Source organism: Gymnogyps californianus, chromosome 12 (assembly GCF_018139145.2).
Source record: "Gymnogyps californianus isolate 813 chromosome 12, ASM1813914v2, whole genome shotgun sequence".
Taxonomy (NCBI): domain Eukaryota; kingdom Metazoa; phylum Chordata; class Aves; order Accipitriformes; family Cathartidae; genus Gymnogyps; species Gymnogyps californianus.
Genome location: NC_059482.1, coordinates 23,301,946 through 23,317,369, shown reverse-complemented (window position 1 = coordinate 23,317,369; position 15,424 = coordinate 23,301,946). Strand labels below are relative to the sequence as shown.

At 50.3% G+C, this 15,424-nt stretch overlaps 1 protein-coding gene across 1 annotated transcript; it reads left to right on the top strand.

The window, feature by feature from the left end:
- Positions 1-3,808: 3,808 nt before the first annotated feature.
- On the top strand, positions 3,809-14,319 carry CETP (cholesteryl ester transfer protein). Its single transcript, XM_050904314.1, has 17 exons — positions 3,809-3,997; positions 5,127-5,271; positions 6,285-6,399; positions 7,183-7,317; positions 7,869-7,939; positions 9,025-9,112; positions 9,241-9,310; positions 9,614-9,674; positions 10,314-10,405; positions 10,691-10,870; positions 11,293-11,343; positions 11,691-11,858; positions 13,332-13,399; positions 13,522-13,564; positions 13,650-13,719; positions 14,057-14,142; positions 14,239-14,319. The coding sequence occupies exons 1-17, from the start codon at positions 3,809-3,811 to the stop codon at positions 14,317-14,319; spliced, it is 1,713 nt and encodes a 570-aa protein (XP_050760271.1).
- Positions 14,320-15,424: the final 1,105 nt, after the last annotated feature.

Sequence of the window (15,424 nt, the reverse complement as noted above, 5' to 3'; positions counted from 1 at the left end):
TACTTGTGAAATGTCTAATCTGAGAAGTTGCCAGAGACAGCAAAACATCTGTTGTGGTCTTGAGGCTTTTGCTACTCCCACAAGCAGGCAGATTAGTTTAAAATTAGCTGGAAAACTAATAAAGCATAGCTAATGCCCCTGGAGGGATGTAGTGAGGCTTCTGGGCCTTAGAGAATGTTTCCTTAATGGCTTAGTGAAATGTGTACCTCTCTTTGCCATTGGGGTGGAGGGAAGCTGTGACTACAGCAGAGGACACCGGGCAAATAATGTGAAAGTAAATACTGTGTAATTCTGCAGAGCGCTGCCAGCGCTGCACGTGGGCAGGAGCACCGGGAAGCAAGAGCGCAGTGCCTGGCTGGGGGCTCTGAGCAGCAGTGACTCTGAGCCAGCCTGGTGTTACGTGGAGCTGGGAGTGTGGCGTGGCCCTAACTCCTGTCACTGATCCCTGACCAGTGAAGGCCTCGGCTTTGCCCGAGACAGCCTGGGATCAGGCGGGGATGATTGAGGAGTGGGAGCAGTGGCAGGGACTGAGGCAGCTCAGCCTAGAGGAAGGGCAATGTAAACAGTGAGATATGTCAATAGTTGATGGCAAGGAAGGGGATGTAGCCTGTGTGCCAGCTGTGGGTGAGACAGTGAGCGTGGGCCTTAAATTAGTTGAGGGAATTCAGTTAGACATTAGGAAAAAAATGAGCCTTGAAACTTCCAGAGCAAGGCTGCTGAAAGAGTGTAGGGATCCCAGAGAGGTTTTCTGGGAATAACATGACCCTGTGCTGGGACAGAAGTTGCAGAGAACAGAAGGGGCCTTGAGGCTCTGGGTTTAGGAAGCTGGGTTTGTCTTGGCTCACACTTCAAGCTGTGTGATTCTGCTGCTAATTTAAATCCTCTTCATGCTTGCAAGTGCAGCTGCATGCAAATGTACCAGGGCAGCACAGCTGCAGCTACCATACCTGCTCAGCCATGGGTGTGCTGGGCAGGGCTTCCCTGAAAGCTGGTGGGTTGTGCAGGTGGTGGCAAAGTGAGCAGCAGAATAAAACCAGCTTCTCTGCTGCTTTGTCTCCTGATATCCTCTGGCAGCTTGCCCCAGTTGAGAGCAGATCTCTGTCCTTGCTGGAAAACAAGTCGAGGGAGAAATGTACAGTCTGTCTTCTCGGGCATTTTTTTTCTTGCTGCAGAAACTTCTAACAGGCTGCTTACTTGAGGAGTCATTGAAGTCCTGTTTGTCACCAAGGGTATGCTGCTGTCCTCAACTCATGGAACATAAATCTCATCAGAAGAGGTTGCTGCTGAGCAGATAAGCTGGGTGTGTGTGTGCAACTTCCCCTTTTCTCTGCAGAGCTGTTTCACTTGTGCATGTGCTTGTTGACCTTGTTCTCAGCAGCCAGGCAGGGACATCCCCATGGCTGTGCACTTGCCCAGCAGAGTGTTATAACCTCCCTCTGGTCTTTGCCCTGTGATCCATTTCTAGCTGTGAGGCTGGTGGGATTTGCAGAGCTGTGCATCCAAAGGGTCTCCTCAGAGACATGTCAGGCCAGCTGGAGGCCATCCCAGGGCTATTCCCCCAATTATGTTACCAAACATGCCAACTGCACCTTCATCACCTCATCCCAGCCCATCTGCTTCATAAGAATAGCTCTTGAAATGTCTGCTAGTATTTAATGTTGTCTGAATATCAAATGGAATGATGTGGAGGTAAACCAGGCTTGGTGTACAGCCAGGGTCACAAACCTGCGGTGAGGGGCTTGAGGTCGGTTAATGAGGACCTTGAGGCAGGTCCTTAGCCTGCCAAGGAGGGTTGGGCAAGTGGTGGGAGATGCTGCTTCTAGGCCCCTGTCTTGTGTCTGCTCAGTGGCCTGTGCTGCAGAGGAACTGCCCAGAATTTCTTATATTAGCACTGAAAGTTGTATTTGCTGCTTTTTCAGTCTGGATTTGGCAGTGCAGAATCAGTGCTGCAGAAACACAGCTGGCTGCTCTTCCAGGCTTCAACCCAGCTGCCCTTGGCAGCCTCAAAAAAGCCTGGGCTGACCTAGGGCCACCTGTGTGTGCCAGCTCACTTGGTTTTTGGAGGCTGTTATGGGTGATACTGGTATGGATGAGAAGAAATTAGGTTGGTTTCAGGAGAATTTAATGGAAAACCATGTGAGACTTCATTGTTCAAAAAAAACCCTTATGGGTGGTTTACCCTCCTGAGAGATTGTTTGTTTAAATCTCACAATTCACAAACTCCAGTTTGTGAATTTCTTTGCTGCCCAACATCCAAGCCTGTCATGCTCACAACTTTTAACTGTAAGAAATAACCTCTTCAAAGCTGAGTCTCTTTTCAACCCAAGATTCCTGCTGCTGGGGCTTGACAGCACAACCCTGGACAACGCAAGGCATGTGGCTGCGGTCTCCGAGGGCTGCTGCTGGATGTGTAGGATTGACCATGACCTTGTGCTGCTGAGAACTGGATCTGTGTGAGATGGGAGCAGCTGGCTTTGGGCTTGCCCTCCTGCCATCCTGGGGCTGACCTGCTGTGTGAGTCCTGGAGATGGTGCTGGAGCCCATCCTGCTGACGGAGCAGAGTGCGGCCAGGCTACCTGGAAGGCTATCTCAGGAAGCAGCTGCAGGGTAACACTGAACGTTTGGGTCAATGCAGCACAAAGATGTACCTCTGCTCTGGATAGTGTGGGGAAAAACAACCCTGGTTATAGCACAATCCCCAGCAAGGTGGTGAGCACGTGTGTGTGTGCATGGCCTTCAGCTAAAGCCTTACACAGCAAATATTTATCAAAACATCTTCCAGCATCCCCTTTGCAAGCACTACACAGCAGCTTGGGCATTTAACCTTTCTTTGGGTTTTTAAATCTGCCCTGCCTCCTGCTAGCCTGACCTTGCACTAGGAGCCACTGTCCCTGCTGCTGTGGCCTCTGCCTGGTTACTCCAGGGCAGGGATGCTCACAGCACCTCCATGTTCCACATGCTTTTGCTACGGCCTTCCTGTTCTTGCTGGAGGTCAATGCCCGGCAGTCCCCTGTCCTCCCTTGCTCTTGGCTCAGGTCATCTGCCAGCAGCAGCCTCTGAAGGGGTGATGGGGCAGGGGAGCTGGCCTGTAAGGGGCCTGTAAATGCACTAGATCTACCATGACCAGCACATTGGCTCTGGGTTCTTGGTCTTGCTGTTCTTATCTACCCTGGGACACGAGTGACAAATACCCCTCTATCAAAATGCCCTGGTTTTCCCTTTCCTTCATGCTGGTATGAATTGCTGCCCTGGGCAGAGGGGTGGCTGTGGCCTCCTGGGTCCTGCTCTGCATTCATTTACAGTGACTGACACCAGCCTCAGCAGGGCTGCTTCCCTGCTGCAGTGTCTCCTCCGGATCTGTTCCAGTAAAACTTAAATCGCACAATCCTCCCAAGTGTGTGTCCTGCAATAAATGGGAGTTTGTCCTTCGTCCGCTGAAAGCTGTGCTGAGGACACAGGCAGACGTGCTCGTGTGATGCCCAGCAGCACCGTGTCTCTCGCTGCTGACTTAAGTGCCTCGCTGCCTCTGATGTGTTTGCGCTGCAGTGCCTGGGGGTACCCCCTCCTGCTGTGGCTGCAGAACTCCCTCACCCCAGGCCTTGGCCACTGTGCCAACATCCCTTGAACTGCAAGCTGCTGGGGAGGGCTGGGCATGTGAGAGCCCTGAGCTGAAGGACAGAAACCAGAGCTGTTACAAGGTTAAAGCCTCTTGAATTTAAATCCTTTTGTAACATGTCTGTGCCCTTTGCAGCTTCCCCGTAAAGACGCCTCTTAGCCGGGCAGCGAGGACGCCACAGTGGCTGAGACGATGACGCTGGGCTGCCATGTGGGAGCTACGCTGGTCAGACACCTGCTATCTTTATACGTGCTTCCAACATTTAATTGTTCGTTTATAACGCAGTATCAGCTTGCAGCAGTGCAGCCTGTCCTGGGCCACCATGCCGCTCGCCTGGAGAAGTCTGGAGGAAGCCTGCGGATGCTCGGTTTCCCTCAGCGGGTCAGTGACCGCGAGTGCCTCCCGCGGGGTACCCGAGGCCATTCACTTTCTCAACTCAGGAAGAAAACAGCGTGGCAGGGTGGGGGCTGCCGGACGGCAGGGCTCCCCGGAGGAAATGTGCTTGCCCGGTGCAGAGAGGACGAGGCATCTGCCAGGGAGAGGAGGGAGGCTGGCACCTTGTCTCGCTCAGGGGGCTGAGTGTGCTCCCGCAGCATTGCCAAGATCTCACCTTGCCTTCACCATCAGTCTTTGCTGGCAAAGTGGTTCACGGAGCTGCTGCGAGCCTTGTTGCTGAAATAACCTCACTCGGTTTTGTCCTGGAGCTTGTTTTGGGATGGGCCCCAGCACCACAACAGGGGTGCAGGGGGACGGTGGCGTGCAGGGCAGGTGCGCACGAGGAGTGGATGTGAACTCGGGTTTCTAATGTTTCCCAAATAGCAGCTGAGAGGCTAGGTGCAGGAAAAGCTCACAGCTTAGTGAGTTCTTCCCCATCTGGAAGGTGGCAAACCAAAGATGGTCCACAAATCCAGCCGAGAGGCGGAGAGCATCCCAGTCCTGTGGTCATGGAGCTCTCCAGGGATGTGGGAGATGTGGGTTCACCAAGCGGTAGCAGGAGCAACCCTCTTTCCAGGAGCATGCCTCAGTTTCCCAACAGCGTGCCTAAAATCAGTAGAAGGGGGAGCAGTTAATAATGTAGGTACCTTTTGAACAGGGCTTTGCTGGGAAATTGCTGCAGGAATGCAAAATATAGAATATTTCTGTGTGAAGAGCAAATGATGAACTGGCTGGAGGCAGAGCGTGAGGCTGCTCCCTTTTTATCCCCTCCCAATTTCCATCGCCCTCCAGCTCTCTCTACCCGCCTCAACGCGTGCATGTCCTGAGTTAAAGCAGTCTTGGCAGGAGCACCAAGTCCTGCAGCCCAAGTGCCTGCTGTGGGAGGAAGGCAGTGTGCGACTTGAAGTGTGTTAAGGAAACTATAGGAAGATTAGGAAATGTGTGATGAGTTTTGATAACCGGAGGAAGCAGGTCATGTCCTGCTTCGAACGAGCTCTGCTTGGAGGTATGAAAGCAGCCTTTGCCACGGTTAAGCATCAGTTGGTCTTGTCGGCATTCTCCGCTCTGGCTGAAGGTGCTCTTGGCTGGCAGGATGAGGCTGGGGACCTTCGGGATCTTGCTAGTGCTTGTCCACGCATCAGCAGACTGTGAGTTCGGGCCCTTCCCTTACAGCGTCACGGGGATTGTCTGCAGGATGACCAAGCCCGCGGCATTGCTGTGTAAGTGCCTGCTGTACGGGGCTGCGTTTCCCCCCTCTCCGCCAAGAGAAGTTAGTGATAGATCAGCCAAGTGAGGGGGTTTCTTGCTTCCCTGGCTCTTGTGGAAACTGTAAGTTTATCTAATAAGATGTATTAATACCTGCCTGGCAGCACAGGTTAAAACATGGGCACCTGAACTGAATAGGCACAGCTTCTCAAAGGAGCTAGAAAGTGGTCCCCAACCCCTCTCCTTCGCCCAAAGTTTTAGCAATGTTCCTCATTGGGGGCTGGTGTGATGGAAGAGCTGGAGGAAATGTGTGCTTGATTTCTCACCTTGCTGCAATCTCATCTCTTGGGGACGGTGTGCAGAAGGGGAGAAACAGGGGTTCTCTGCTGCTGTGGGTTTATTTGCAAGGATTTGGGGGCACTGCGGGTGGGGAAGAATAATTAGCGCTTCTGCAAAGGGTGGGAACAGCTCTGTCCCATCCCCTCTGACAGCGGTACGTGCAGAGAAGGATGCTGGGCCAAACTAAGGGAGGGTATTTCTGGAAGGAAAAAATCCTGAGGCCGAGGCTGGAATGGGCTGGATAATGTTGGGAAAATGGGTGCAGAAACTTGAGTCTCAGAAGTCTTCCTTTGGAGACCCAACAGCTGACTGCAATATAAGCAAGCGGCAACAGAGCAAAGCACTGGGGTAAAGTCAACAGCTTGTGCGGTGTAAGGATGGGCACAGCCTCGACCTTTCCCAAATCTGTCCCTAGGGTGCAGGTGGGGTGTGTGAAAGCTGGGCTTGATTCCCTGGGAATGGTCCTGCTGGTGACTGTGGAGCCACACACGCTGCTGTCATCAGCTGTTAAAGTTAGGGACTTTTTTTTTTTTAAATTTACTCTGAAGCTACTTCTAGTGCTTCCTTAATCTAATGGAAATGCCTTGGATAAAACTCTTCTGTAGTGCTTTAATCCAGGGTGCGGACCTGCCTTTGCAGCCAGGAGAGATTGCAGTTTGGTATCTTTGCCCTTTTCTTCCACCGACAGTGAACCAGGAAACAGCGCAGGTCATTCAAGCGGCGTTCAGAAATGCCAAATTCCCAAATATCACTGGGGAAAGGTCCATGCGGCTCCTCGGCAAGGTGGCTTATGCGCTGACCAAGTGAGTGTCTCTGCGCCAGGGGAGGTGCGGGCTGACGGAAGGGAACAGAAACTGGCCTTGGAGGGAGCTTTGATCCAACAATTCCTGCTGAAAGCAAACCAGGGCAGACACATTTTCTGATCTATGCCTTGCAGACAATTTGCACATTAATGTTTAGGCTGCTGATGTATTATTTAAGAGGTTTTCCAACTCAGTGGGCAGACAGCGAGGCAGCACGTAGAGCACATCTCTGACAACAGGGATGGGGAGCTCTGTCCCTGCGGGCTGGAGCTCCTGGGGCCCGTCGCCGACAGATGGTGCCCGTGGCACATGGAGTGGCAGAGGGGACCTGGCTGGGGCTGCTGGAGCCACCCATGTCAGCAGGATGTCACTTGGCCACGCTTTGTGACAAACAAGGCTGGGTTTTGCCGTGTTACTAACTTTTATTTGGGGACAACAAATGCAACGGTGCAAACGCAGGATGGGTTTCCTGCTGTGACAGACACAGAGCACTGCAATAAAACGGGGTTGTTTCTGCAGCGCGTTCCTCTGTGTTTCCTGTTTAAAGCACTCCTGCCTGCCTCATATCTGAACATCGCAGGGGAGGAGCAGTGCACCGAGGCTGAGCGAAAGCACCACTGTCCTTGTGCGTGGCCCCTGTGATTTGCAAAAGCTCCTGAGCGCTTCCCAGAGTTGGGCACAGGCCCCTTGGAGACCCCACGTCCTCAGGAGCAAACCTGTCTCGTCCGGTCACAGAAAACAGCCCCGGGGGCTGGGGTCAAACTGGGCTTCTGTTGTTTCTAGCATCCAGGTCAATGACTTGTCCATAGAGCAGAGCGAGGTGGAGCTCAAGGAGAACAAAGCCATTCACATTGCCATTAAAAACGTGACGGCCTTCTTCAAAGGGACCCTGACCTACGGCTACGCCGGGGCCTGGTTGTAAGTACCTGGGGGCTGGCTGCTGCCGAGCATCATGGCCCCAGCTCCTGTTGTTGCCCGCAGGCAGGACTGGCCCATGGCACGAGTAGATGCAGAGGGGCTGCACTCCTCTGGCTCTCTAGTAATGGCAGCATTGCTTTACTGCCTAAGCGAGACAAGATTTTATACGCTAGCAGTGCTGCTTAGCCCCATCACTGCTCTTCTTGTCTTGCTTTCTGCCTTTCTGTCCTCACCGTCACCCCTTGCATGAGGAGACAAGACGGCCAAAACGTACAAGTTGACTTCTTCACTCCCCTTCGTTGCTCTATAAACTCTGAGTGGGGAAAAAGGGGGCTTGATGCTCCCATCCTCCTAAGTGCCGGTAAGGCAGTGGTTTGCAATGATTTAAAGCCAGAGTATTTGAGACAGGCTGCTGCATGCCGGGGTTTTGCACACCGCAGTGCAAGGACCGATGTGAGAGGTGTTATAAAACCCGCCCGCAGCTGATGTGCAGTCAGGGAGAAGCTGCTCCCAGCACGGGTTGCTAAATGTTCTCTCTTCTGCCGTTACAGTTTGCAGCTTTTTCATTCAGTTGATTTTGAAATCGAGTCTTCCATTGACCTCCAGATAAACATTAAACTGAGTAAGTAACAGCTGGGGATCGCTAGCTGCAGGGTCTTTGCGTGCCTGCTTCCTCCAGAGCAGCAGGATGGACCGGGTGGTGGGCAGCGAGCCTCGGCCAGCTCTGCTCACCTCTGTGGGGATCGGACAGCACCCAGAGGCTGGAAGTGGGTCTCTGCCGTCCTGTGCACACAGGCTAGGAGACAACGTGGCCCTCAAAGCCACATAGTTTTAACAGATCAAGCAGAGGAAGCTGGTATAAATCATTTCAGCAAAGCAATGTTGATTTACACTAGCAAGTGAAGAACGGTCTGGCCTTCTGGACTCTCTTCAGGACTGGCTTTTCATGTCCTGCTGTTCAGGATGACTTGAAAAAAACATGGGGATCTTTCAAAAGAGTGAGCCAAAGGAGGGCTTTGGTGCAGGAGTCCTTATAGTCCACTTTTTCAGCTGTCTCCAGGTCAAGGCCCAAGGTGTGCTCTGGGAAACGAAGCGTCTTCCTTGGGAAGGTCCATAGACTTAGACTAGAAAGGGACAGAGGCAAACTACACTCCTTCACCTCCCATAAGGGATGAGAGGGATGTGGGTTATTTCGAGTGCCTCAAAATACATTTTCCTGCCTCAAAATACATTTTCCTGATAAGCTTCTGGGGGAGAGCAGCATGAAGCTCTCAATGACAATATATGGCAATTTCCAAGCTTCTTGCAATACGACTTAATTCCCTCCCCGCTCTGGTTTGTGGGTTGCACATACTGCCCAGGTTCTCCTGGGTGATGTTAGGGGACAACTGAGTCCCTGACGATAGGAGCTAGCGAAGCTGGCAGGTATCCAAATGAAGCGTGAAGAAGGGTGCCCGGTAGACTAGCTCGGCTGAAGCTGCAGCAGAAACCCTCCATCCAGGTGCAAGGTAGCCCCATCTGCCCCGACTCTGCAGGGTCCTGAGTCTTTTGGAAACATCCCCCGGGAGGTGTGGGCAACTCTGGCTGCCCCTCTGCAGTGACGCCCTGCTCCAGGTCTGCAGTGTCTGCAAAGCGCACTGGTCCTCCTCGTCTCGGTAGCAAATTAACTATTTTTTTTTTTTTTCTTTTTTCTTTCATCCCGTGCAGTGTGCCAGAAGGACCAAGTGGCTGCTGATGCCTCGGACTGCTACCTGGCTTTCCACAAACTCACCCTTCACCTCCAAGGAGACAAGGAGTGAGTCTGTCCCCCTTCAAAATTGGGCTTCACTTGCCCCGCTGCTGGTCCCCAAGTGCTTCAGCCCAAGTGTCACCCGCCATGGGGACTGCTGGGCGGTCCTTGACCATGCTCCCTGTCTTACGCAGACCGGGCTGGCTGAAGCAGCTCTTTACGGATTTCATCTCCTTCACTTTGAAGCTTGTTCTCAAGAGCGAGGTAAGATCAGCCACTGCCTGTGGACAGAGGAAAGGTCAGTTTGTACACTACACACTCCTCTGCTCACGTATGCCCACAAGATAATAGCAATATAATTTTACTGCTTGCGAAAAATAAGACAAATAAATAGAATCCACAAAAAAACACAGCTTGGACAGGTGAGAAGTTGTGCTGACACTGGGACCTCTGATGGTGCCGGACCCTGACCAACAGCCCCCAGATCTCACCATGAGGCCGAGCTCCACGCCACAATCCAAAATCCTACCCCCTGCCTTCAGTTTTTCTCCTCTTTTCCTCTTGTAGGTGTGCAATGAAATCAATTTTCTTGCCCAGGTGCTGGCAAATTTTGTACATGATTTAGCAGGTAAATATCCTTGTTTTTTCTGCTTTCTTTTTTTATGTGCAACTTTTAACATTTGAGCCCCAGCCAGGGCAGTAGCCACATCCATCAAAAAAGTCCTTTGAAAATGTGTGTGGGATCCCAAGCCCTCAGAAAACACAGCAAAATAAACCTTAGCAATGTTATGTTTTGAATTTTCTGCATCAGGTTGATTTTTAAGGGTGATTGCACTGGCTGAAAGACAGAATTCCGTTCATAAGGTATTTCTTCTTCATTATGTAATGACCAGAAGCGCAGGATAGCTGCAGAAGGACTGATGTTAGCTAGAACAGGAGCATGCATTGGCGTATTGGGGCTGAGATATTACAGCATCTGTATCTGCCTGCTGAAGATTTTCCCATGGTTCCCAGTCCCAAATATCAGGGAAAAGGAGCAGAATGTAAAACTGAGAGTAATTACCCCTATTTCCCAGTGGAGAAACTCAGTCAGTGAGCAGCAGCAGGATCAGCACTAGTACCCAAAGGAGCGGGACCCCCCCAGTCCCATCCCTGTGTCCTTTGATAACTCCCAGTCACCTTCTGCAGCAAGTCCTAAAAGCGACTGTCTCAAGCTCTGCTTAAGGTCGTGTTTCTGGTGTGAGGTTTTTGTGTTTTCTTCCTGCAGCAAATTTTGTCCGGGATGAGGATATCAGCGTTGATATCTCCCTCGCATCAGTTCCTTTAATAAAAGCAAATTACCTAGAATCACATCACAAGGTAAAGTAACGCGGGCTGCTCAGAGACCAAAGGTTTTCTGGCGATGATGTTGGCTGGAGGGCTGGGAGGGGCTGGTCCCCTGCTGCCACGCAGTGCTGCTGCGCTGCAGCCAAAGGTAACTCTGCAGCGTGGGCTGATGCCAGCCTTTCGCCCAGCCGAGGAGCCTGCTCTCTGCTCCGAGTCCAGCCAGCCAGGCCTTCGCCTTGCAACGAAAATGCAAGTACTGACATTTTGTCCTGTCTCCCTGCCGCTTGTCGTGGCCAACACGCTTGCTTTCCTTTAAAGGGCCTTGTCCTGTACAAGAACTACTCCGATGTCTTCAGTGACTCTGTTTTCTCCCCGTCGCTGCTGACTGAGTCCCGAATGCTCTACTTCTGGCTGTCCGAACACACCCTCAACTCTCTGGCTTCGGCAGCTTTCTTAGATAAGCGTCTGGTATTGACCATCAGAGGGGAGAAGTTGCAGGTGATTTCAGGGGTGGTTGCCTTACCTCATACATCATATTTTGGGGGAGAGGAGAAAATTCTCTAAATGCTGTTTTTTGGTGAGAGCTAGTTTCTGTAGAAGACAGAAATCTATAGTCAGTCACTACACGTGATCCTGGTCAGAAATTGGTACCTTCTTAGCAAGCATGTGCTACCAGGTAGTGTTATCCCTTAGAGCGATAACACCAGCTGATAGAAAACTTGTCTTCCGAGCTGTAAAGTGACGTGATTTGCTGTGGGAGTACTGAAGTAGAAAGGGGGTGAACTCAGGAGGAACTCAGCCATGCCTCTGAAGTGGCCACAAGCCCCACATCAGCGCTCTGGCCCATCCAGCCGGCATCAGGGCTAGCCATAACCTTGTCTTTCACTTTTCTGCAATCTGTTTCTGGTTTGTTTCTGAAGGCGCTGTTTGAAATGGAAGACACGGAAGCGCAGCGGAAGGCGGTGCAGATGGTAACTTTTGGTCCTATTCAGAGTATTTTATGTCAAATGAGGAACTTTTCAAATGGATTCTGTTGCATTGTAACATCTTGTGTCCTTCCCTTGACAACCTGAGGCTTGGGTGGGCCTGATGGGGAAAACCAGGGACTGATGGAGAAACTGTTGTGCTTTTCAAGGAGGATTTCTCCACCCTCCGTGCTGGCACAGCTTCCCTGAAACCCGGCTGAGTTATTGCGCTTGTGTGAACCGGAGGAGGAACTGGGGACTACAAAAGGGATGCAGCTGTGTGGCAAGTTGGCATGAAACTGGGAGGTGGTATGGAAAAAGCCTGACTCTTCTGTTGCTCCTTACTTGACCAGATTTTTCAAGGCACCTCCTATAATGACTCTGTGGCCAAGGTGTGGAGTCTCGCCCATCCCCAAATCTCTGTTCAGCCTGAAGGGACAGTCGTGACGTCCTTGGTAGCAGTGGAGGTCAGCATCTTTCCCCCGGGAGAAGAGTCCCTGATGGTTCTGTACGTGGAGAAGGTCAGTTCTTGCTTCTCCTGACTGTGAAGACCTTGGGACAGGCTCTGTCCTGAGTCTGGACCACTCCTGGTGCACAGGGACAGTAATGGCAGGGAGCCCTTTGGGAAAGGTGGTTGGCTAAATCATGGGAGGTGGAGAAGGCGTATCAGTTCCTTTTAACATTCCCATTTCTTCCCCTGACATTTGAGGCTGGAAATGATGATAGCGACCATGTTGGCTCAACACCACCTCTATTCGGCCAGCCCACCACTGGTGTGCAAGGTGATAAAAGCAGCAGAAAGCTCTGATGAGCCCCCGTTAACCTGTATCAGACACAGTGAAACTCCTTTAGCTGAGGTATTTTAGGAAAAAATGAAGGCACCATGGGAATGTATTTATTTTGAAATCTCCTTGTTCCCAAATTCTAGCTCTGGCCCCCACTTAGAGGGTGGTTGTCTCTGAAATGAAGATACAGCTCTGAAGAATGCAAAACTCAAAATATTACTTTTTCCTCTATGTATGCCTGTATGAAAGCTCCTGCTTACACTGTGTTTTACTCCAAACTGCTTTGTACTGAATCTAAGGAGGCAGAAAAAAGACATGCCAACAGCCTCGCTGTCATGGGTAACATCACAAGAAAGCAGTATGTTTGTCCAGCCTTGTAATTATGGGCTGGTATGGACACTAAACACTGCACAAAAGCAAATCCCTGCCTGAGGGTAGACCAGACTCTTTAATTTAAAGGGTTAAACCGTAATCGAAAATAATTCCCTCCTGCCCTCTGCAAGTATCCCATGTTAGCAGGGTGTTACAGGGAAATACGCACGGCTGTTTTTTGTGCTCCAGGTGATACCTCGAAAGAAATTTCTGGTAGGACTGCAGAAGCACTGAACTAGAGGTGGTCCCTAAAATCGTGGCTCTCGGGATGTGATCTGCTCCTGGCCTGCCAGTCCCCTGGTTGTGACCTGCAGCTGGATCACAAAATGCTCCTTTTAAATGAATGTTCACATACAGGCAAAAGCAAGAAAATGAGCCTAAATGGCCAGAATTCAGAGATTGCTTTCTTTTTTAATTTGGTTATAAATGCAACCACTATGGTAAGACTACTTGTGGTAGCCCGGGCTACCCTGGGGCTATTGTCTCCACATCCAGTCTGATGATCTCTCATGTTGGGACGGATGGTCATTGGGAAACAACACCCGACAGAACCACTTCCTTGCTTATGCAGGATTTGGTTCACAAAATAGCAAAAGCATGAGTCCTGTGGACGAGCCGGTCTAGAGCCCCACAGGCTGAGGCTGTGGGCATCAGAGGGGAGTTTGTCACATGCAAACGGAGAAGGAAAATGCTGAGCTTCTCCAGTAATATCTGGAGGTAAAGCCAGAAGGATGTTGAACTGTGGGTCATAGAAAGTAAACCAGAATGTCCAAATGCAACTCCCTGCTATAAGGCAAGAGGAGCTACGTCTCAATTCTGCCGTTCATCTCTGTGCAGGAAATCACGGTCACTATCCAAGCTGCCTATGCGGAAAAGAAACTCATTTTGCACCCTTTGGACTCCAGGTCGGTACTGTGGTCTCCTGTGGGTTTCGTTGCCCCTTTTAGCCCATGTCTGAGCGCAGCACAAAAAGAGGATCTCTGCAGCCCTTAGTGACTTTTTTCCCCCCTTTTTTCCTTCCCTTCAGGATAGAGTTTAAAGTCTTTAAATGCACAGCTGATCCAAGTGGGGTAAGTCCTAAGAAAGTATTCTCTAGGCCATTTGTGGCTAAATGATGTCTTTAAAACCTTTTTGTACGAATTTTCTGGCTTTCAGAATGACCCATCCATAAGAAACTTCCTGAACGCAATGATCTCTGTTGTCGGGATCCCAGAAGTGATTTCAAGTGAGTTTTCCCTTTGGGGAAGTGCTAACCTACTCCATAAAGCGTCTAACATCAGATCTCCTAAACCTAAGCACTGAAAAAATACATCAATAACCCTGACAGCTGGGGGGGGGGAGCCGCATTACTGATGCGAATTTCTGCTGGATTCACTTGGGGAATGGGGAACCCTTTGTAAATGGCTGGGACAAAGGAAAAGTGAGTTTTCCGTCAGGCCGAAGGTCGTGGGGCGTTGAGGCACAATTAGCTTTTGGCAACAGGCAGACAAGGTCGCAGTACATGATGAGCAGCAAGCCAGGACGGCTGTACCTGTAACTGGATGGGTTTACTGATTCCATAGGGATCGAACCAGCTTTGACTTCACTGATGAACAGCAAAGGGCTTCATCTATTTGAGATCAGGAATCCTGAGATCATCACAAGAAAGGTAAGCAGAGTTCAGATATACCTGACTCTCAAAGCCCTTTTTGGGAGTGTGGCATAAACTAATACACTAATTTTCTTTTTTCTCCTCCCTTTTTAGGGATACGTAATTGTACAACTTGACTTTAGCTTCCCGAATCATTTGCTTCTTGATTTTCTTGAAAAAAGATTACAGAATTGATCTCTTCATGAAGGAGTGTAGGAACTTGTGTACAAACAGAAAGACTGTTTGTGCGTGAATTAAAAGACGAGCTGATTTAAATCAGCTTCGGTTGAATTTTCTTTCCTTTTCCTGAGAAATGCTCCAGTTTCTCTGCAATTGTACTTCCATGGAACCTTTCCTCTGCAAAGATCTTGAAGTCTGCACCTCTATGCACGCTACTTTTTCAGGATCTTTAAAGGACTTGTGTGCTTAGGAGTAAGGGTTGGGCTTTTTAGGTACACGGGCTCTGGGTTAGCACTCATGGGAGGCAGCAGAAATGGGCTTTGCCCACCTTTTGGCATCTCTGTTGTTACATTTTGGAAACATAGCATCTTTTGTGCTGATCCTGGGTTTCGTTTCTACCACAAGCCAAGAGGCTCCTGATTTTGACGGACTTCAGCAACTCAAATGACATTATCAAACTCCAAGTAAGCTCAAAACCAGTTATGCTAAACAACCTGGGTATGGCTGAAAAAAGTAAATGGGATGTGAATTTACAGTGCAGTACAATAACAGAGAGATCTTGTGCCCTGGGTACTTTCTTTACAGAGCCTGTAGACTCTGTGTAGAGCTCTAGGCAAATTGTTATGCCCATGTTATTGAGACAGTGGGAGCAAACTTGAGAAAAGCAATAAAAACAATAAGGAAGCCAAAGAGATTATAAGAGAAAGTTCAAGTGTCTAGTCAGACAGCAGGTTCCTGTTCCTTCCTACTACAGTGCAATAATTTATCTGAAGTGGCTCAGTTATTTTCCTGTACCAATTCATGCTTCCCTTTTTTTAATCCGTCTTTTCACTTGGAAGAGATCTCGGGCAACAAATCTAAGACTGTAACGGTGATCACACTAACAAAGGCAGAGGATGATGTTATTCTCCCACACAAAGTGATAATAAAGTTGGGGCTTCCACAAAGAGCCCTGTGAGGCTGGTAGCAGGATGGCCTCAGTTTCTCGAGCTCCCTGGACATGGTGGTTGCCCTCTGCATTGCCATGGATGTCCTCCCCAGGGAATGAGCCAGGCCCCTCTGACCTGCTCAACTCCAACCCTCAATGCCAGAGGCCGCCAAGCTTCCCCAGCACTTCCTT